At 44.6% G+C, this 22925-nt stretch overlaps 1 protein-coding gene across 2 annotated transcripts in view; it reads left to right on the top strand.

Annotated features, from left to right (window-relative positions):
* jag2b (jagged canonical Notch ligand 2b) overlaps window positions 1-22925 on the top strand; it is a 52259-nt gene extending 29334 nt beyond the window's left edge. Inside the window, exons 6-26 of one of the 2 annotated variants that reach the window (XM_037086754.1) lie at window positions 1279-1409; window positions 2900-3019; window positions 3687-3800; window positions 4012-4125; window positions 5978-6091; window positions 6530-6576; window positions 6690-6863; window positions 11793-11955; window positions 12050-12211; window positions 12844-12957; window positions 13108-13221; window positions 13458-13571; window positions 14001-14117; window positions 15212-15239; window positions 15826-15911; window positions 17232-17345; window positions 17484-17599; window positions 17708-17965; window positions 18076-18207; window positions 19012-19162; window positions 19275-22925. In XM_037086754.1, coding sequence (XP_036942649.1) covers window positions 1279-1409; window positions 2900-3019; window positions 3687-3800; window positions 4012-4125; window positions 5978-6091; window positions 6530-6576; window positions 6690-6863; window positions 11793-11955; window positions 12050-12211; window positions 12844-12957; window positions 13108-13221; window positions 13458-13571; window positions 14001-14117; window positions 15212-15239; window positions 15826-15911; window positions 17232-17345; window positions 17484-17599; window positions 17708-17965; window positions 18076-18207; window positions 19012-19162; window positions 19275-19807 — 3016 coding nt within the window. In that variant the 3' untranslated portion in view covers window positions 19808-22925. The remainder of the gene's footprint in view (window positions 1-1278; window positions 1410-2899; window positions 3020-3686; window positions 3801-4011; window positions 4126-5977; window positions 6092-6529; window positions 6577-6689; window positions 6864-11792; window positions 11956-12049; window positions 12212-12843; window positions 12958-13107; window positions 13222-13457; window positions 13572-14000; window positions 14118-15211; window positions 15240-15825; window positions 15912-17231; window positions 17346-17483; window positions 17600-17707; window positions 17966-18075; window positions 18208-19011; window positions 19163-19274) is intronic. The other variant, XM_037086755.1, reaches the window with a different exon arrangement.

The raw sequence follows: 22925 nt of genomic DNA, 5'->3' as shown, positions 1-22925 counted from the left end.
CAGGAGCCTCAAAATAGCCGTCAATTGACAAGACAGCTGGCTCGACGACACCGCCGCCTCGGAATAGCCGAGCGCTGTCATGAAGCTGCAGGCGTGCGCGCACACACGCGGTATCTACGCGCGTGCGCGCACACACGCACAGTCGACTGGAGCCACCCTTGTAGCCCTCAGCCCCAGACTCCAACCCGAGGACGGGAGCCGCTGGAAGTATTCTTAACCCTCCTGCCCTGGAATGTCACCCTCCACTAAGATTAGTTGGCTGGAGGCCGTGGGATAGGTTGACGCGGGAGCAGATACAGTGTTAGGTGTGTTTCCACTGTCGGGCAGGTTGCATTCGAAGGGCTCGCTGCCGCCACTTACGGACTTCTCTCTTCGTCCCTTCTTCCTCTTCCAGCAGCTCAGAAGGCTGAGCCAGGGCCTAAAAGATTGCACCAGAAGTTCCTCCTCCCACAGACTTCCCCACAAATGCTGTTCCTTATTATTTATAATCGTACATAAGATAAATTGGATTCGAGGAACTTGGCTTTCTGTGGCAACTTCTCACTGGACCCAAAAAAAAACCAGGATGGTCAGCTCTCAGAACTGGATTGTAAGAGAGAGTCAGAAATTATGTTGTTGTTGTTTTTTTTGTTTTTTTTATCTTCTTTGATTTGATTTAATTTGGCTACATCCACGTCAGAAGGAGGAAATCGTGCACGACAAAATCAATATAATGGCTAAGTTTACCACCGGTAGATCAGACAAACCGATCGATCTTAATATGGTGAGAAAATGATTTGTCATGTTTTTGAAGGCCTATGAAGTGACCCCAGAGCACACGCCCCCTCAGCCAGATCCAATGATAAGCAGTGTTCCCATTATTGTTATTTTCTTCTCCAATTGCCACAGAATGGAATAAATGATAAAAGTGCTTCTTCAGTTACACGCCACGAGTAACAGCCTAACGACTCTGACTAATGCAAATTTACAAAGTTAACACGTGTCGTCAATTATTGGTTAAATGAAGCTGGGTAAAAAGTAGAACCTGCAACGTGGTGGAGTGTAAGTACAAAGCGGTTCATAAGTACAAACTTTACGGCGTGAAGATTTACATTTTTACTGCAAATGCGCATCGTTCCAAATATCTGTTATCGGCATCCTTGATTACTAATAATACAGAGGTCTTGGGAGCGATTGTGTAAGAGTGATAATAAAGAAACAAACGAAGCAGGTGATGACATATGGATTCTTCAGAACACGTTGATTTATGGTTGTGTTTTTGGCGTCTGTGTTTCGCAGGTGTAGCTACGGCTGGCAGGGCCAATTCTGTGATGAATGCGTGGTCTATCCTGGCTGCGTCCACGGGACCTGCAACGCCCCCTGGCAGTGCAACTGCGAGAGGAACTGGGGTGGTCTGCTGTGCGATAAAGGTAAAGGAACAGTTTTGTTTATGGTGTTTGTTTCATCACCTCGCGCTCGAGAGGCTGGCAGGAGTCCCCCGCGCTCATTCTGCACGTCGCCACAAGCTACACATTTCCTGTGATTGATGAGAAACAAGAGAGCAAGAAATGCAAAAGTAACGACTGCTGAGGAAGCATCACATCGCCGTGTAACACGCTGAAACACCTGGTCCGCGTCCAGTCACACAACGGCCATCTCGGAGAAAGCCGAAGCTCGATCGCTTCTTAACAGCGTGGTCGGGTATTACAAGAGCTAACGCACCTTTTATACAAGGTCTGAACCCTCTCCTCTCTGACTGAGGAGCAGCAGCTGGATAGTTTTACTGCCTGTGAGATCTGAGCAGCAGCAGGGACACTCGATCCCCCCACATCCCTTCGTCACTGAGGGCTCTTCGGGGGATGAGAATGGGTCCTGAGATCCCCGGTGGAGACGGATCCCTGCTCTTTTATTTACCAGCCTGTAGGCTGACCCGGCCTTCAGCCTGAGGACGCTGGGCAGGGATCAAATAAGGTTTGCTTCGCTCTGTACGTGGAAATGTACGAGACAAAAGTCTCTTGACTGAACGAGGGCCGCAACTAAACCACTCGGCCGCGTTTCTGTAAATACTGTAAAAGCTCTATCATAATGCGGAGCAGCAGAGGGGCTGAGAAAACACTCTGTGCTTCCTGTCAGAGCTGACAGCTGGTGCTCCACACTGAGTGAAGATCCCTGCAAGCTTCCTGGGAAAGTCCGGCACCGACAGGATGAAAACGGTGAAACGGGCGATGAGCTGTCTCACGGGCTCGATCCAGTTCACAAAGTCTGAAGGCTCGGATGTGACTGACATCGGAGGTTCTCTCAGACAGTGTTAGATATGTATTCACAAGAGTTCATCTTTCTTACTCACACGGATAAAAGATAGTGTTGCTGTGTCTGTTTTGTCTTGAATAACAAGAGGATACTTCTTGCCTTCTTAACAGATTCATAGGATATTTTATGGCAAAAAATTTTACATGCACAAGTAATTTCGTCACCTGCATGAAGGTCATCTTTTATGTAGATGGTCTGTGAAAACAGGCACCCAGACACTCTAGGCATCATTCTTTCAGATCATTTTTACAACAGTTTTTAGTGTTTTCCAGGAAATACTGTTACGAATACCTACAAATGACTTTATTGCAATTTTTGGGCCTGATACCAAGGTATAGGTAGATACAGAGCAAGACATGTGATTTTAAATAAAAAAAACAAAAAAAACACACACATGAACATTTGATTTTTGATCCTCATGGCAGCTTTGAAGTCAAGTCAAGAGAGTCACTGTTCCCATCCCGTTGAAATGCAAATGCCGCATGTTCAGTATCATGATGCGGAGAGACGCAGGAAGGGTTGTTGAATTCAAGTTGTGCCATTTCTCAGATTTAATTCAAACATTTTTGGTCCGGCACTGAATTAATTTCCTCGCTGTATCTGCCTCCAGATCTGAACTACTGCGGCCGCCACCATCCCTGTTTGAACGGAGGAACCTGCATGAACACCGAGCCCGACGAGTACCACTGCTCCTGTCCGCCGGGATACTCGGGCAAGACCTGTCACATAGGTGAGGGAGAGGCCGCAGTCCAGACGGACCTCATGACATGTACACAATATCGCCTGATATCTTGTTCTGTCACATTCGTTATTACTATGACGCTGCAGAAGCAAAGTCAGCAGGGGAGAGAGCATTACTGGACACAGCGCTCTTCATTCTGATTCTGATTCAGAATCTATTTTTGGTTTTGGACTTTGGTTGGATTAAAAAAAGAAAGACATCTTGAGCTGTGAGAAATTGGGACTGTTATTGTTTCATAGTTTCTTGACACTTTGATCAGCAGTTGATCAATTAATTTAGAGTATAATTGGCTTGGATAGCAAGCAATGAATGAAATCAGTACATGTAGGGGCTGCAGCTAATTATCATTTTTTTATTATCGATTAATCTGCAGATTATCAAAAAACTGTCTGCCTTAGTTTCTTTTTTCCAACATCCTTGTAATAAATAACAAATAAAAACCAAAAGAATATTAAATTCTAAGCTGGAACCAGCAAATGTTTGACGTTTTCAGAACAGCTGGTGATGCATTTTATAGCGATCGGCTAATTGATCACTCAACTCAACATCGCGGCTTCAAAACATACTAGCTTCACTGTAGCGTTGACAAGCGATGCCGTACATCATTCTCTGGAAGTGACTGAAGAGCATTCCCTCCATCTCTGTTCACCACCAGCCGAGCACGCCTGCATTTCCAGTCCGTGCGCCAACGGCGGTACATGCCACGAGGTTCCCGATGGTTTCGAGTGCCTGTGTCCTCCGGGCTGGGAGGGTCCGACCTGTGCCAACAGTGAGTCGCCACGCTACGTACATTCACGCACAACTCTTGCTCAGCTTCATCTTCATTTCGAGATGTTTTGCTTCTCAAAGTTTAAATAAAGACCAACATTAGCTTCATAAGTGGTTAGAAAGAAGAGGAGACTGAGTCAAAGTGTGTGTGTGTGTGTGTGTGTGTGTGTGTGTGTGTGTGTGTGTGTGTGTGTGTGTGTGTGTTTCCTCAGATCTGGACGAGTGTGCCTCCGGTCCGTGCGCTCAGGGCGGAACATGCATCGACCTGGAGGACGGCTTCGAGTGTGTGTGTCCTCCACAGTGGGAGGGAAAGACCTGCCAGATAGGTAGGTTTTCAACAAGTACACCTACTCACGCACATTTTTTACTTTGTTGGTGCACCAGAGGTTGTTTTTTCTTTTTCTTGTTCTTTTTTTTTTTTTAAAAAAGGATATCCTGCGTACAGGATTTTTTGGCAAACAGAAGATATGATTTCTCTCTTGTTTGTTCCACTTTCAAAAACAAATAAAACAACCACTAAGGCACACACACATACAGCACTGCTCGCTGCTCAGGATGGCTGTGTTTTTCAACCGGCAACCTGAGCCCTGTGGCCTGGGTACAAGCTGTCAATATCCTGGACGAGCTGGCAGCTGCAGGGCTCCTTTTCTCTTTTTTCTTTTTTCCTTCAATGACTTTATGAGCCACCATACGAGTGTGTCTATATCCGGCTGTTTGTTTGTCGCCGGCGGTGGCATTCGTTTTCTATATCGCTGCCGTCCCGAGAAGCGGACGTGACCGGCATGAAGCCAGGAAATGGATTACGACCGGTAAACAAAGTTGGTGTGTGTGTGTGTGTGTGTGTGTGTGTGTGTGTGTGTGTGTGTGTGTGTGTGTGTGTGTGTGTGAAGGTAGGAAAGAGATCCCAAGAGTTCAGTGTCATCTTACCAGCTCAGATCTCAGCTTACAGGCAGCCATTGGCCTCCTGTCTTACCTGGCAATTGTGTGAGTGTGAGTGTGCGTGTGTGTAGTTTAGGGTTACAGAAAGAAGACAGGTGTGTGTGTATGTGTGTGTGTGTGTGTGAGCGAGCACAGCAGGACTCCCTGCAGACTGCCCCCCCCCAACCCTTTTCCCTTTGAATATTTGAGCAGCGCTGCGTTTTCTTTTCTTTGTTGCAACACTTCTGATGTGTTTGGATGTGCTGAACGTTTGTGGTGGAAGCCACGCCGTTCGCTGACACTCCATCCGCGTCGAACAGATGAAAACTGTCAGCGGTCGTCTCTCAGAGGCTTTTCACTGTGACACTTTTCAGAGGACCTCATGGTTGGAGCTTTCCACACGGGACCCGATGATACGGGCTCACGAAGTAATTCTCTTTTGGTCTGTCACACAGCAGGAAATGCTACACAGTGCATACGTGAAATTTGCTGCCAGTACAAAAAAAAAAAAAAAAAAAAAATTGGTTGATAGATTTGCTAACTGGCAACAGCAGTTTTTGAGCCCTCATTGGACGAACAGTTCAGGGGACTGGGGAGGAGGGTAATGAGGGTGACGGCTCAGGTCACCGGATGCCCAGCCCCCTTTTTTTTATTTATTTTTTTATTTTTTTATTTTTTTTGTCACAACTGCTGAACATTGAGGATATGGGCAAGTCCCACAGCCAATACTACGAAGCCAAATAATTTTTATTGATTTGATGAGCTCGGCATCAACACAGTCCAATGTAGGAGCAGAAGAAGATGACTGCATCTTAAACTGTCATACCCGAACTGTTTGAAATACCATACAGTTATCCTATCAACATTGGTTTGGTTTTTGGTTTTTGGCATCAGTCAATGAATAATACATATTGTGCCTCCTTACTACTTTTGTAAATTCAGTAGGTGTTCTGACTTCTACTCCCTACAAAAGATCAAGCTTCAGTAACACTGGATCCTACATTTCCCACAAACCTTTGAGAGTGAATTGATTTTCTAACAAAAGTGTCATTTAAAAAAAACTGTCTCTGGCTCCAGTGTGTGCTCAAACATGGCTACAACCTTTTGATTCTGCAGTAGAAACAGTGCCGGTTCTGTCATTTTTTGGCGTTAGCAGTGGCTTCAAAGGTTCAGTTTCTGGTCTCTGTTCTTCCTCTGTGTCCTCTCCTTGGTTTGTTTCAATTGATGGACTCGGTCTCCTTCTACATCCTGCCTTCACAGATAAAAATGAGTGCGCACGGACGCCCTGTGTGAACGCTCGCTCTTGCAAAAATTTGATTGGCGGATATCACTGCGACTGTTTTCGGGGATGGTCCGGACAGAACTGTGACATCAGTCAGTATTTCTTCCCTTTTTTTTTTCCAAAAAAAAAAATCTTCATCTCTGTCCTTCCACTGGCGTCCTTCTCCCTCTGGCCATGTTAAAACCTCTCACTTCCAGGACTCGCAGCTTAGGTGTAGTTTGTCTTCACTCACTTTTCCCACATGTGGTAACCCGTTTCTTTCTCCTCTTGGCAAAACTCAGCTGGCAGCTGTGCCATCATGACTGAACTTGCATGCCAGTACCTCTCTCCGGATCCAGTGCATGCCCAGTCACAATCTATCAAAGGTTTATCTGGCACTCTCTTGGCTCCACTAGTTTCTTTTCCAAACTTTGACCTAATCTGTGCACATCCCAATGTGTAGACTGCACCTGAAAAATGACCCCATAATGAACTGCTACGTGGAAACAATCGAACGTTCCTCTTGATAATCAACTCTTCTTCCTCTTCAGGCAACAGCGGCTGCCACGGTCAGTGCCAGAACGGAGCAACATGCAAGGTACGGGCTTCCACCGGCTGTTTTGCACTTTACATTGCTGCGCATACTTTGACCAAAAAAAAAAAAAAGGTTTCGCTCGCTCTCATCATTTCCCCTTTTCGTGTTTTCTGTAGGAGGTCCCGGGGGGTCACCACTGCCTGTGTCCTCCAGGTTTCGTGGGCGCTCGCTGTGAGATTCAGAGGAACAAGTGCGATAGCAGACCATGTCAGAACGGCGGCCAGTGTCACGCAGTGTTGGACGGATTCGTGTGTCAGTGCCCACCGGAGTTTGCCGGACAGCTGTGTGAGGTGAGTGTCATGTTCCAAATCTCTCACAGCGCTTGATTATTGTGGACTCAGTGGCTGCTGGTACGCTTCATTTATACAGAACTTAAACTTATTGGGACATGTTTACCTGTAAGGCTTCAGGGTACAGTTCAGCTTTTTTTTTCTTTTTTAAGTTCTCTCTTTTTCCACTTTGGATGATGCCTGCTAACTGGACTTTTTGTCACCTTTGTTAAGGTTCAAAGTAGCTGAACTGATCGCTTGTAGACCACTGATTGGTCCGTGACAATCGGTAAAAAATTCACCTACATTTAGGGGATTAGTGTCAAAGTACAGAAAAGTACCTGGTACAGAACGCGAGTGGAGTGGAGTGGAGATGTACCCTGCTGCTGTGTTTCCATGTTGGATTCCTACTAAGACAAAGTTGTCATACATTGCTCACTTGAATCTGGGAGAAGCCATGAAAAAATGAAACTTCAAGCTTCCAGCTACTGTCAGAAAGAAATTGAGAGGAGGACCAGATACAGATCTAAAACTTTTAATCCAGCTGCCAGGACTGTGTGTGACGGAGCATCACTTTACTGTGACAGGGAGTTTTCGAAGCTTTTAAAACATCTTGCTCAAGCAAAGTGAGACGCTAGACGGTCTCGGAGACGGGCAAGAGAACACATGAAATGACACATTGTGCAACAGAGGATGCTTACTTGGACAGCGACCTCTGCACAGACCCAGAGGCAGTCGTCTAAACTATGCAAGACTTTGTTCAGACAGCAGACAAATCAGATTAAATCAGATCTTTCACACTGTTATTTTGCGAGGGATGGGATCAGATTGAAGCGTCCCGACATAACAACATCTGTATGGGTTGCCCAGCTGCTCGGATCCACCTCTGTCTCTCTGAATTGACACCTTGATACACTTTCTGGACCCAGATGCATCAGATTCAAATAGTTTTTTCGCACGACCTTCAAAACAAGGCTAAGATCCGATTCTCGAACATCTCGTCTCATGTGTTTATGTTGCTGCATCCTAAAATCAACCTGGATACAATCTGGATCTGCCAGGAACGAGTTTGTGCTGGCTGTCTGCACTAGACCGCAGTTTCCATGGCAGAAACGAGCCAGTGAAATCTAACAATCTAAAGAAAATGTTGTTGAAACTCCTGCATGCCATGTTGACAACGGAGTGAAAAGAGCGTGACCTTGGCAGCCTTGAATTTGGACGATACACACAAACCGACTTGCAGAGCTGCAGACGTCTGAGCCAACTGTCCGTTGCAGTTGGCCAAATACTTGTTATGATCTGTCTAAAAGTTGTGTCTTATGTTATCAGCCCATTAACCCAAGCCCAGGTTGGAGTCCTCTTGTAACTTATTTTGGTATAGACATTACATATCAGTGTCCTTGCTGCAGCCTTTTTTATTTCAAGTGTGTGTTTGAAGCTAATGTAGGTTAGCAGTGAGGAAACCGACACTTCCCTGAGTCTCTCGGGCCCTGAATGGAGGACATTGCTGGTCAGGAGCCAATCCTGTTTTAGCATCTCTACTATAAATACGAGCCTCTCTGAATGAGGTGACGCTGGATTTCTGCCCGCATACTACTGAGCTCTGATGCCCGCTATGGCACGGTGTACATTCCTGCCCTGCGGTGCCAAAACTACAACGCCGCCAGCTTCATATTTCTCCGATTAGTGTCTCCTCCCCAGTCCGTGAAGATTTGGTTGTGTAATGGTGTTTTTTTTTGTTGTTGGTTTTTTTTTTGCTCATTCCACATCTGAACTGTGACTTCGTAAGTATTAAGGACAACTTGAATCCCAGAGGAAATGAGCCACATTTTCTCTCTTAGTAGGTGACACGCTGGTCTTGATCATACGATGCCAGTTCACAAATTTTGTGCGCACACTTATAATCTCTTTGGGGACTCAACACCCCAAATACATAGTTTGTATTTTTACTGACTTCAGTTTGTTATGAAGTATGTCAAGAACTGTTGCAGTTGTCATGAAATTTGGTGCAGACATTCATTATCCCCAGATGATGTATCCTCAAAATGTTGGTGAATACACTGTCTTTATCGTCGCCGCCAGCAGGTTGAAATTTGTGCCAGAATAACTTTGAGTTCCTTTATGTTCAGTTTTTGTTTTGTTTTTTTTATGTTGTGGCAACAGTGTGCTTATGGTCTGGTCAGGGTTAGGAAAGAAAATATATTTTGTCTTATAATACCTGTTTTGATCGCCACAAATGCACCCTCCACCTCCTGAAAATGAAAGGTCATAGACACGTAACCTGAAAGTGATGGTTGATTAATTCCCAAGTGTTGCGTCTATTTTTATCTTTACTGGAGAACATTATGTTTTAAGGGGAGCAGAAAATAACCTCACTGCAGGCTTTACATTACTTCCCATGATCTTCCGGAGGTGTCAAGTTCTCATTAAGTTGTTGGGAAAGATGGGAAGAACATGTGAATAATTACAATTCCATGAGAAGTCTGGACTCATTCTGCAGCACCATAAAACATCCCTTTGAGAATATTTTATGGATTAAAATCCATGGTTTTAAACCCCTCAGCCTCTATTCTTACCTGCTTTTAGTTGGACTGTTCTAGTGTCTATTATGGACTTTGTACTCATATACTTGTTTTAAATGTATGGTCTTATTCTCACATTGACATAACTGTAAAAGAGGGGCCTGTCCTCAGTGATCTTTAAGTTTAAATGAATCTTATGAATAAATGCAAAGCTCCAGAGCAGCTGCTAAACAGACCTCATGATCAGATATTGCTGTTTTTTTGGTTAAGAATGAATTTTTAACCTGAACGCTGCTTTCAAAGCATAAAAAATTGGTATTGCATGTGTCAGTTTTGCTTTGAATGCACCAGAATGCGAGGACTAGCACACAAAAGAAGCTCCAATATATTTCTTGTTGTTGAAATGTTCAGCAGAATGTGTGTTTTGTTTTAAACCCCCTGCAGACAAGTATAATCCTGCAATCATCAAAAGTCTTAAAAGTTTCATTGCAGGATGTAGTTTTTATGGTTGACCACGAGTAAATCATGATGTCGCCTTGTGGTTTAAATAAATTCACCGCCTGTCTGCTACAATGAAAAATGTCCCCCGACTGCCGCGAACAGTTACATTAATGTGCAGGAGATTTATGGCCGCTCTTGCCCTCAGACACGAGCCCCTGACCACACACATGCAAATAGAGAGGAGGAGAAAAATGAATCTGGCTCCGACACTTGGGAGTAAAATAAACTCTCATGTTCAGCGCCTTAAATGGCGAAGGGGCGCATCTTAGAGTTTACGCACGGTAGGCGTCTGTTTACATAGACGGAGAGATTTTCACTCCAACCCGCATGTTGCAATGTGTGGAAATGGTAAAAAAAAAAAAAAAGAAAGTCACCTCGGCCTCCAGTCGGGCTCTTTCTGTGTCACGGTGGTACGACAGATGATTTATCTTCATTATATCCACGGTGGCTCTGCATGATGTTGGACCAGAGTCAACGCTCGCCCTCATAATGGGCTCTCTGTCTCTGCACCGCTCACTTTCTCTCTCGAGCGCTCTCTCCTTCTCCTGCCAGGCTTCTGTCTCAGAATAATCTTGCAAGATTAAGCGGGACAGAGATGTAGAACCAAAAGCGTGGATTCCCTTGATGAGCTTAGGGAACATTTCTGAGGCTTTGCCTCGCTCGTCCACTTACTTTCGATTTGCTCCGAACAGCGGCGGTGGCTTGAGCCGAGCTAAGCCGCTCACCTACGCAGACTTTAGATCTGCTTTATCTATCGCTCATTTGGCTTCACTTGTTTGACTAATCATTTCAGCGAGGCGATGACGTTTGGTGGACTGAGTCAGTGTGACTGTCTGCGAGCTACAGAAGCAGGCGTGCGGCCAAAGATCGGCTCAGATTGATTGATTACGAGGGAACCGTCTCACCTCCCACAACCGCTGTCCAAGAGCCTATTGGCAAGTCACCATCGTCCGTCTGACCTAGTGGAGCTGCTTGTTGGCAGGAGAGGGTTGTGAGTCAACACTTGTGAAGGAGTGTGTTGTTGCTGGTTGTCTCTAAGATGTAAGATTGTCAACGACTTATTTCGCATGAATAATATTTTTTAGAAAAAAAAGGTTGCTGTTAAATGTTGTCAGAACCTGCATACATAGATTATTTGGCCATTTTTTGGGGCAATGCAATAAGCTGTAAACACAAGTTGTAAACATTCATCCGTCCTTTTTCTGCAACACAGTGGTCACTGAAACTGCTCCAATTAATACATTTTATTCAAAAATTGAAATGAAAGTTGCTGACATCAGTGAATAGACTATTTTCTGCTCTCTGCATGTGTGAATGCCACCATTTTCTGCCATTCAAGCCTCTCTCTCTTGTTAAGTGTTGTCTGTGCACTTCTTTAAAGCGTAGTCTTTATAGAAAATGCCTTTGTTGATCTGTTAGCCTCACTGCATGTCTCACAGTATAGACTGTTGGGTCCATGAATGTTGGGGAAATGGGCCTGGAAAGTCCCTGACGTCCAAGAAGGTCCCAGACTCCTGATATGCTGACACTCCTTTCAGCTCTGTTTTGGTCTAAACCAACCCCCGAAGAAAAGCCATCTCTTAGTCAGTTAAACTCCATCATGTTGAATGGCTAGTCCGTGTGCCGTTTGCTGGACAGGAAACGTTCAGTCGCTTCCTAAAAGTTTTTGTTTAAAGCAGCTGTCCGCTGCTAGAAGTGACACCAATGCTGAGAACGAGAGTGAAACTGAACCAAACAATAAAGTTGCAGGTCATCAAATCAAAATAATCAACTGAGCGATGCTTACATACTGATGTTCTCTAACATCATGATAAACCCACAGCCATTTCATCCATTTTAAATACAAAAACCTTGATTTGTTTCAGTTCTTCAATTTGATCTGTATATATTTTTTTGTAATGTAAATACGGTGTTTCTCTCCCCTTAGATCTCCAGCTGGTCGCCCTCAGACGCTTGTGATCCAAACCCGTGTGAGAACGAGGCCAAGTGCCACAGCATGGACCAGGACTTCTACTGCGCCTGTCCCGAAGGCTACGTGGGGAAGACATGTGAACAGCTCAGGGACGCCTGCCAAACCGCCCCGTGTCAAGGTGACTGAAGTCGACCGCAATCATAAAACGATAATGGACAAACAGTTAATTTAAAGAAAAGTAATGAATTTGAAACTTTTTTTTTGTCTTGCAGTCATTGACAGCTGCACGGTTGCTATAGCAACCAACGACTCAGCCGGAGTGCGGCACATCTCCTCCAATGTCTGCGGTCCGCGAGGACGCTGCATCAGCCAGCCAGCCGGAAACTTCACCTGCGTGTGTGATCCGGGTTTCAGTGGCATTTACTGTCATGAAAGTATGTGGAGACTTTGGATTTTTACCTTTTGATCCTATCACAACTTCAAATAAAAAATGTTTCTTTATTTCTCGACATTTTAGCCCACCACTCTGGTAAAAGTCATTTCAGAGCAGCTATGTGGCGTTGTTAATCACAACTTGTAGCGCTCACAGCTTACTGATGGATTATATCTGTCATTAATTTCAGCATGTCAGCCTTCTTGTACTTTTCTTCCATTCACTAATACTGATGGAATAAAGTCATGGGTGGTTGTTTATACACCATTTTACAGAGGCTTTAAATGCAGCTCAGCCAATCATAACTAGGGACTGTTTTATGATTGTTTATAACGCATTAATTATCACATGTGACAAACCATTTCAAATGTCAAAAAAGTACATATACACAGAATGAAATCATATCTAATGATATATAATGTTAGCCAATACACTTAAAATGGACTTAGATTTGCTTACAACTGCATCATAGTGTATAATAAAACTTTTAGAAACATAAATACTTATAAACCACTTATAAATGCTTCATAGGCTGGGAAAAAAATGAAGAAATACCAAAAACCTTTATTAAAAAAAGGAAAAACATCTTTTGAGTCCTGCTGGAAGTATGTTGTCAATCTTGAATTTTTCCAGATATCAACGACTGCCTCGAGAATCCCTGTGGAAACGGAGGGACCTGCATCGATGGGGTGAACTCCTTCCAGTGCTTCTGTCCCGAGGGCTGGGAGGGTCGACTGTGCGACCTCAGTGAGTTCCTTGCCTGAAACCAAATGCAGTTATTCATCTTCTCAGGCGGCCTGTGCAGCATTTTAAACAAAATCTCCTGCCAGTGGCAGAGCTGTAAAATAAATCCAGAGACAGGTTTGGGAAAGTTCCAATCATGTAAATCTTCCTCAGATGTCAACGAGTGCAGACACAACCCGTGCAAGAACGGCGGGCGCTGCGTCGACCTGGTGAACGACTTCTACTGCGAGTGTGCCGACAACTGGAAGGGCAAGACCTGCCATTCCCGTGAGTCATGTCCACTGTGTGTTAATGTGTGTGTTTATGTTCAGGGCCAGCCGTGGCCCCCCGACTCCACCACGCTACACATCTTTGTATGTTTTGACAACTGAAATATGTTTACACGATGTCTGCACCGAGCGTATGAACAATCCCGTCCTACCGATGCTATGAATAGTCGCCTGGAAATGGTGTGTGTGTGAGTGTGTGTGACCCCGGCGTTTCTGCTTTGTAATCCCGGCCAGGCGAGCGCCAGTGTGACGCAACCACCTGCAGCAATGGAGGCACCTGCTACGACCACGGGGATGCCTTCCGCTGCGCCTGCCCACCTGGCTGGGGAGGAAACACATGCAACCTAGGTGAGGCCTCAGGATGGAGTCTGTCGAGGTTCAAGGAAGCGAGTGATTGATGGTGTAGCTTACAGATTCACTCGAGTTTTGCAGAATGTAAAATGCCTCAGATATTATTCTGAGTCATTCCTTGTCAGGGAGAGGGGTCAGTTTGTTTTGCCTGAACCAGGATTAAATCTGCACCAAGTGACGAGAATTCAGAGTCTATCTGCGACTCTTTAAAAGCCTTATTGCCGATTTAGACAGATGTAAAGATCCTCGGGTAATATATGTAAATACCTTAAAAATCAGGTTGGATAACGTTAAGAAAATGGCAACGTTATACTGTCGTGCTGTAATGCAAAAACTGTGCCATCATTGATTTCCTGCGCGAGGATGCTGTGTGTAGATGTTGACACTATTTCTGTGATGTCTGACTAACACTTTCTCTTCCCACAGCCAAGAACAGCACATGCGCCTCCAGTCCGTGTTCAAACGGTGGAACCTGCGTGGGAGGAGGAGACACCTTCACTTGCATCTGCAAAGAGGGCTGGGAAGGCCCAACCTGCGGCCAAAGTACGTTAATCTATGTAGCTTTGCATGTCAATGTCACCATGTTCCCAGCTGGATTGTACTTAATGTTTTTAAATGCCCACATCCCCTGTGTTTCCTTAACTGAAATCTTTCTACTTCAGTGTCTTATGACCCACACGGAATGATTTTTTTTTTTTTTTTTTTTTTTTTATAACTGTGGATTAGATTATTTTACTATGTTCTATTAATTGACCTGCACAGCTAGAAGCTTTAAAACTATCCTAAGACAAGCAAATGTGTGATTTGACAGTGGCATTTAAAGGGATAGTGCGAGTCTTCTGCTGCGGGGCTATTTAAGGTGCTTACCCCTCGTCGATGCGTTACCTGCAGTAGATGAGCATCAGCGCTGTCTCCCTGTGTGGAGAGGCAGCATGTGGTGCCAGCAGGAAGCAGGAAGCAGGGCACTGTACTGCTGAAAGGGACCGACAGCAAGACGTATTTTAGCTACCTTAAAAATATTGATCTATTTCAGTTTATGCTATGTTGTGAACACTAGCGTAGGGCTTTTCATTGCTGTCAAACAGCCTTTTCCTCTGGGACTGCATTCCCCCAACCGTACACCGTCTATATTCCAACACACAAGCTGAAAGTAGTGCAGAAGGAAGACGGCTTATTTTAGGGGGCTTAAATATGTCTTGCTGCTGGTGCAGTTTGCAGCAGTAACGACGTGCTGCTTCTCTACACAGCAGGAGAGCTGAAGGTCATCTGCTGTAGGTAATACACTGACTGGGGATAAGTAGCTCATACAGCCCATCAGAAGACCAGAACTATCACTTTAAGGCCACACAGTTAAGGGACTTCTCTGTGATGCAGTGGTATATAAGAACGGCTGCACAATATGGTCAAGATTTTAGATTTTATTTTAGATTTTATAAATTGTTTTTGACTGATGGGAATGTTAAGTTTTGCATCACTGAATAAACTATTGAAAAACCTTTGTCTGAATCAGACAAACTACGAACGATAGATTAAAATGAAAGCTACAAATGCTATACGAAGATTGGTAGAACTATAAAGTAGGTTTTTTTTGGGTGTAAAAACACTAAATGTCTCTCTTTTGCTGCTCTCTCCCACAGATATCAACGACTGCAACCCTCATCCGTGGTATGTCCCGTTTCCTCCCTCAACACCACACTTCTGTGGCGTAACCAAACCTTTTTATCCCCGTTCTCCTGCCTCCCTCATCTCCGCACTTCACACAGGGCTGGAGGGGTGAAGGGCCGCTAAAAGCAGTGGAAGTCGTCCTTAAATCAAGCCTCAAAGGGGGCATCTCTCAGAGTAGGGGAGGAGCGGGGGCTTGGATATTGAATAGGTGGGGAGAGAGGTTTTTTTTCTTGGGCGGGGGGGTACAAGACTCCCACCTTCCCCATGGTGAATGCAGGTGGGGGGTGCAGAGGTGGGGGGTGAGGGCATACGTGTCCATTCTTCCCGTGCGACCTGGGGGGGAGCCCGGCTTTGAGGAGGCATGATGAGAGGAGGGGAGGGGAGGGACTGGACACGGCAATTAGCATCTGAAAGGTGGAGGCTTGTATTGATGAGCTGAATTGAGGCTTGTGACCCCCCTCTACCGTCGCCACATACACACACACATACACACACACACACACACAGACGATGTGCTTTGTTGCAGCTGGAAAGGATGTGGCTCTTAACGTTTCTTTTTTTTTATTTATTTCTTCCCCTCTCTCAGTTACAACGGCGGCATCTGCGTGGACGGAGTCAACTGGTTTCGGTGCGAGTGCGCTCCCGGTTTCGCCGGGCCAGACTGCAGAATCAGTGAGTAAAGTGACTGTGTTGTACTTAATCATACAACATAGCCGTAACAATGAAGAATAATCAAGAGGATGGATGGATGGAGCGAGGAAAGACCTTTAAGTAAAAATAAAAAAAAGGGGGAGGACAAGGAGGAGATGGACACTTTGACACCTAAATGTAAGACCGGGACGCCGCCCTCTCCCTTTTTCTCGATCCTTTAACGCCTCGGGGGGTCAGAGGTCGTCCCTCCTCCATACTCTCAGAGTCACACAAACACACACGGAAGACAAATTACCCAGTGACCCTGAAATTCTTCTTCTCTGCTCCTTTGTCTCGGCCGGATAGCATTCACCTTTTCTGTCAGGCTTGAATTTGAGAATCCTCATCCAGGCCGTGTTCATGCGGGATCTGGGTGACAATGGCTGACATTCCCCGTGATTCTGGTGGGAAGGCGCAACTGATGTGTGTCGCTCAGATAGCTGATAGGTTGGCAGTTACACACGTGGAGACTTGGCTCATATATGACGTTAAAATGTGGGGGATTTGAACTGTACAGCTCTTGGGTTTAATTAATCCTAGATTTATTTCACCATAACTGAACGCTTTTTGACCTGACTGTCAGGGGATGACTGGCAGAGTTGGTCATACAAGGCGAATGCCATGCAAAAACGTTGGTGTTTTTTTTTTAAAATAAATCTTAAAGAGTTTTATTTCTTCGGAGTCTCTAAAGCCACAATCTGGATATCAGCTCGTGTTGTGTTATTGGTGGCACACAGAGTCGCGCAGTTCACCAATAACGAGCTGCCATGACAGTGTCGCCCTTCAAGGGAACAGAGAAGTTTGTGTTGGGATAGTGACTGAACAGCACTAGCATGTCTGCAGTTGTCATGTTAGCAGGTAGCTAGCTGGCTGCAGTGGTTTGCCGACTGGCATTGCGGAACGTTCTGCGCTTTTAGAATCACATATCAACTTACTTGCACATAAAAACATACAGTGACCACAAATGTGAACCAGAACTTAGGAAATGAAAAAAAAGAAAATAAATTAACAATAAATTGCCGTCAGTTAAGAAAAGACCATGCACCCAGAGTTAGTTGTCCTGAAGAGGTTTATAGGAGGATACAAATAGCACATAAGTGTCTTGCAGACATTGTCCTGACGGCACAAGTTACGCTCGGAAGACGTCTCGCCAGCGTCTTTCCAATAAACCAAAGCTCCGCATCACTCCAACGTAATTGGTGTTATTGGGGTACTTGTCTATCAAAGGTCATAAAGTGAAAAATGTCAGGATCCAGGGTCTGGTGTCGTACCAACATTTTATGCTCTTTTGTCCTTTCCCAGATATAAATGAGTGCCAGTCTTCACCCTGTGCCTACGGTGCCACCTGTGTGGACGAGATCAACGGTTTCCGCTGCATCTGTCCGCCTGGTAGAACAGGAGTCCGATGCCAAGAGTGTAAATACATCTCTGTTGAAACGATATTTAATTCACTGATTCACTAATCTTGTGGAATGTGGAGTCAAAGTGTGGATTCTTGTAATTGTCGACGTCCAGCTACAGAAGTTGAACGTTCCTCTTGGTTTCTGTCTTTAGTCGTAGGTATTGGGAAGAGTTGCCACTACGCCGGGCTGCAGTTTCCCCACAGCAGCCGCTGGGAGGAAGAGTGTAACAGCTGCCATTGCATCAATGGCAAAGTGGAGTGTACAAAGGTAACACTTGAAGCAGTGACAGCAAATAAATGAATGCGTTAACACATGCTGGTTTTCGTGGAAAGGCAGCATGCAGGGTGGATGAACATTTTGACCCTGTGACACCAGGTGCTGTGTGGTCGTCGCCCCTGCCGGCTCCAGTTATCAGGCCAGGACCGGAAGCAGCAGGCCTGCCCGGCAGGACGGGAGTGTGTGGAGCACAGCTACCTCACCTGCTTCTCTCCCCCTTGCAATGAGTGGGGCGTTTGTTCCATGGCCGGACCCTCACCTCCACAAGCAACCACCAAGTGCCAGCCGAACAGCGGGCATTTGGACAACAGCTGTGGCCGCATAACACTTGTTTTCAGCAGAGACAAAGTGCCACCAGTGAGTCATCTCTTCACTCAGAACTTGTCTCGTTGCAGTTGCGCAGTCCTGAACACACTCAGGGTTTTGTTTCGTTGCTGATCAGTGCGCGTATGTGTGTGAATATGCAGGGAACAACGGTGGAGAGCATCTGCTATGAGCTGAGGTATCTTCCTGACACCCGAAGCTTGGCAAAAGACCACGCCCTTCTCCTGCTGTGTGACCTCTCTCATTCGAATCAGGATGCTGTAGAGGTGGCTATAGTAAGTGAATGATCAGAATCAGCTTCAATTAGAATTTGTATATGATCCTTTTCATGGCTTAAAGTACAACCCAGATTCCTAAAAGTGAATGGATCTGATGCCTGCAACTCAATGTGAGAAGAACCACAGTGTAAAACCTTTTTTTTTTTTTTTGGAATCAGGTTGTGTTATTGAAAGATTGCTGAACAGCACAACAGTGTCTGAGGTCATTAGTTCTTCATGCACTGCAGCTGGCAGTTTTACTTGGTTGGGACCCAAACAACTGCTGCTGCCGTCTGGCCAAAGGACAGTCAACCCCTCAAATGCTTACACAACCTTTTAGATTAAAGGGGCATTATGTAGTTTGAGGGAAGACAGTTTAATCAGACCTTCAGATCTTCTTATGACTGAATAAACAAACTGACCTTGAAGGACAACACCGTTTCATACTGTTTGAATTTGAAGCTAGAACGTTGGCAGGGTCTGCCAAATATCAACAAACAGTGTTGCTAAGCTAAGACAAGAGCTTGGAGGTCCCAGCTCCATCGTAAAAAAAAAAATGTCTCGATCTCTTGGCAGGAAAAGTGAATCAGTATTTCACAGATGAACTTCTCAGTCTAACCCTTAACAACCTTTTCTAAACCTATGCTGTTTGACTGTTTGTTCGTTTTTAGCTATTGTTTCAGGCTATTAAGACAACATGGCCCAAGCATAAACTCTCAGCTTTATAACACATGAAGTGTGAATAAAGATGCTTAAGATGTTGTGTCGATGCTTTTTGCTTGCCATTATGTCTAATTTCTTCCCTGTGCTCTGGTTTCTCAGTCTTTCCAGCCAGAGGATCTTCCAGACCACAATCTGATCCAGCAGGCCGCCAGCGCCATAGTGGGCACCTTGTCCAAGCGGCACAACAGCACCATCATGCTGGCAGTCATTGAGGTCAAAGTGGAAACACAGGTTATGCCCCCCTCAGTGGGTGAGTAATGATTAACACAGGTGTCCCACAAGGGTGTGTTATCGGCCCCCCGTTCAGTTCCTCACAGTTCTGTTCACACTTACACTAATTTTCATGATCTTGATGTCCACAGATTACCTGGTGCCTCTACTGTGTGCGGTCTTCTGCCTGCTCTGCCTCTTCTGCATCATCGTGTGCGTCTGGTGGACGCGCAAACGGAGAAAAGAGCGCGAGAGGAACGTCAGATCAGCCGCTGATGACAACGTGAACAACCAGCTGCAGCCACTTCGGCTCATCGTGGGACGTCAGCAGCAGCAGCTGAAGGAAAGCAACAGGGAGGCCGAGCAGGAGCGCAAAAAGCTCATGGGCCCCTCCTATCGGACGTGTGAGGGGGAGGAGGAGGAGGAGGAGGAGGAGGAGGAGACAGAAGGCGAGCTTGAGCTCGAGGATGAGTGTGGTGGAGCAGAGGCGGGAAAGCAGCCCGTTAGCAAATACTCTAAGACTGCAGTGCAGTCCAGTGGGGGATTGATCTGTACCCTGCACAGCTCCAGTTCACCCCTCAAAGCACCCCACCGGACCCCAGGCTACAGCCCCAAAGACAACCGCTGGAAAAATGTCAGTGCCGCTTTGACTGGTCAGAAAGACCTCAGAGACCATTGTGTATAAGAAATTTAAACAAAGGACTCGCGCCATGGAAGCGAGAGAAGCTGCGAGGCAGCGACTGACTACTTTTGGGAAGAAAAAAAGGCTTTGTGTTTTTAAAAAGCCGTTATTTGCTTTCATGAATTCACGTTTTCGTCACTGTCACCTGAAATTCTTTTTGATTCAGGAGGCTCGAGCACAGTGAACATCCTTTTTTGCTTCTGTTCACTTATTTTCTTTTTTTAATTATGTACAAAAAGGAGCTGAAATGTTACCAGGAGGCAAAAGAAGCTCTCTGCAATTTTTGTTTATGGATTTGTACCATTAAAGAAACGATGAATCATCGAAAAAGGAGATATTAAAAAAAAACAAAAAAAAACAAAAAAAACCCCAACCTGTATAAAGATGTTTTCGTTTACAGAAGATTATGATTTTGTTGAATTGTCAGCGGGCTCCTGTTCAGTGTCTGCGGGTTTTTGGGGGGGGGGGGGGGTTCAGCAGACACACAGACACACACTTAAGGGACAGTAAAGGAAGAGTTTTGAGGGAAATGGACTGTTGCAGCCACAGTAACAGAGGAAACCCTCCCTTTGCTCTGTCTCTTTCCTGCTTTGCCCACCAATCCACCTGCGGCCGTCATATGCGCCAGCCTTACCAAAACACTTGGCCTGGAGGGGGGGGGGAGCGGGGACAGAAACCCCAGTGCCTACTATGTGGCCTTCCATTTTTTTTTCTCCTGTCTCTCAGTTGTCTTGGCTGAAAGCTCGGTTTGAGGATTTTTTGCAGTATTTGAGTTGGTAGCAAGTGCCTTTCTACGAGCCCTGCGTCGAGGCTCCAAGTCGCGCTGCCCAGTTTGACCTCCTCGTTCTCAAAACTCAAAGGGATATAAGTGTACATTTAAAGAGTTCAATTTCACAGCAACGCCATTCAAGGTATTTGATCAAAATAGAAATGAATACTCTGTACATACGTGTAAATACTAAAGGAGTCGCTGTGTATATTTGAAATAAGTAACTTAAAGACAAGTCACACATTTTTATTATTATTATTATTATTATTATTATTATTATTATTATGACTAATATTATTTTTATTTTTTTTTTACAATGCCATTCCTTTTATTTATGCCAGTCAAAATAGGCACGTTTTATAACACTTCATATCCAGAGCCCCACAGTTAGAGTCTTTACAATGAGGTACCACCTATGAGGGAATGTCTGAAGGGTTTATATATGGTTTGTCATGACAATGCATTTCTTTTTTCTTTATTTTTATGGAAAAACTGTCACGTTAAATGGTTTTGGCCATGTCTTAAGTGGTTTTAAAACCGTAAAGTTACTCTCACAAGGAAAACAAAATATTGCTCCTCAAAACAATCTTTTTCCTGGCTTTATGTTGTCCGCCATTACTAGATCTGGCCTTTTTTTGTTTGTTTTTTTTTGTTTTTTTTAATTTTAATTTAGATGCATAGTTCTGAAGTCCCGATTATTTCTGACTTTATTTTTTTCCGTTAAAGGAAGCCTGTAGATGCATAATTGATTGACGGTGTTCTTAGCATTTCATAGCAGCACTATAAACTGGACATTTAACTTCCATTGCTGCCGTTTTAAAAGCAGGAACTTTCAATAACGTTGTCTTCTTGGCCACTCCTTAATCAGTGATGTCAATGGGATCGTTTTCCTGACACCTAGCAAGGGTCATCACATCACCGAATCTGACTTTGTCGCCAGACTGTGGTTGACGGCTGTATTGAAGTCTATGGGAGACGTGTGGAGAATATCACTATAAACCCAACATGGCTGTGTCGTGTGACTTCAGGTGAAGAAATGCCTTCAGAAAATGAGAAACACTTGAGGGAGCAGAATAACCACTGATTTCTTTAAGACACGTTGCTTGTCCCTATTGGGAAAGGTGATGATGACCTGTTTGGTCACAATATCATCAGCCCTGTCAATCATTTGGGGGTAAAACAAATCAGTCATTATTCTACTCTCTGAAGTTTATTCCTTCTCTTGTGGCATCTCTTCATCAGAAGTCACACGAAGTAGATGTGTTGGGTATGTTTCTCAATACCAGCCCTAGTTTTCCATCTCCCACAGCCTGGCACCAGAGCGAGAATCGTTAACGTAATGACCCCTCTCTCTTTTAAGGTTCCCTCGAAAAGCTCAGGGAGTACATCCACGTTCCAGGTGTTACATGGCCCTGTTTTTTCTGCTCTGTAGAAAGCTGAGCTTTTACTTCAGCGGTATTCGATCCAGTTGTTACCCCCCGTTGGACGCTTTCTATTAGAAATATCAGCGTTCTTTGTTTTGTTTTGTTTTTTTTTCCCTTTTTTCTGTTGTTCAGTCAGAAGAATAATCCAACGGCAGTGTTGCAACGCTGCCGACATCACAGCCTTAAAAAGTTCTCAAACCATTTCTAAACCCATCGCAAACCCTTTTGTTTCAGGTGCCTTAATGTAACGGGCAATGCGTTATTTGTGTAATCAATGGTCATCTTTTTATGTTGTTGGTTTGTTTTCACTATTAAGGAAAGTAACTCTTTAAAAAACATTGTGTGTCGTATAGTGGCGTGTTTTATTCGCCTGAGTAAAGTGCTCTCCTCGTCTCACTTTGCTATCACGGAGATTTCTGGAACAAAAAACACCCGATAGAGGATTTACAGGAGAAATGAAAGTAAAGAACAGTCCACCGTGGCTCTTTTTGAGTGTCAGGAATGTGGGTGTCAGTAGGTCAGAATGTGGAAATCATACATTAGCTTCACGTTTGGTTTAAAGGCTTTAATGAAGGGAACAATATTTGCAGATGTTTTTGCTACCATGCAGATGTTTGTTTTGTTTTTTTTGTATTTTTTTTTTTTTTAAGTTACCAACTCGGTTCAGAATGACCCCTTTTCATATCATGTCACTGTCTCAAAAACGCCATCGTATTTTCTGTAAATGGGACATAGCAAAATAAAGAATTAAAGATGCATCACTGCTGGTGTTAAAAGCTGAATATGCATATTGTATACATTTTATTCTACAAGGGACACGAGTTAATTTTATACAAAGTGAAAAAGGTTTTCCATTATTTTAGTGGATGTTTCATTGTTCTAAATAATCATCCCAGTTATTTATTAAAGCAGTTTTGACACATCTTGA

Source organism: Acanthopagrus latus, chromosome 22, assembly GCF_904848185.1.
Source record: "Acanthopagrus latus isolate v.2019 chromosome 22, fAcaLat1.1, whole genome shotgun sequence".
NCBI classification, from domain to species: Eukaryota; Metazoa; Chordata; class Actinopteri; order Spariformes; family Sparidae; genus Acanthopagrus; species Acanthopagrus latus.
Note: the sequence above shows the minus strand (reverse complement) of the source record. Positions and strands in the feature narration are given on the sequence as shown.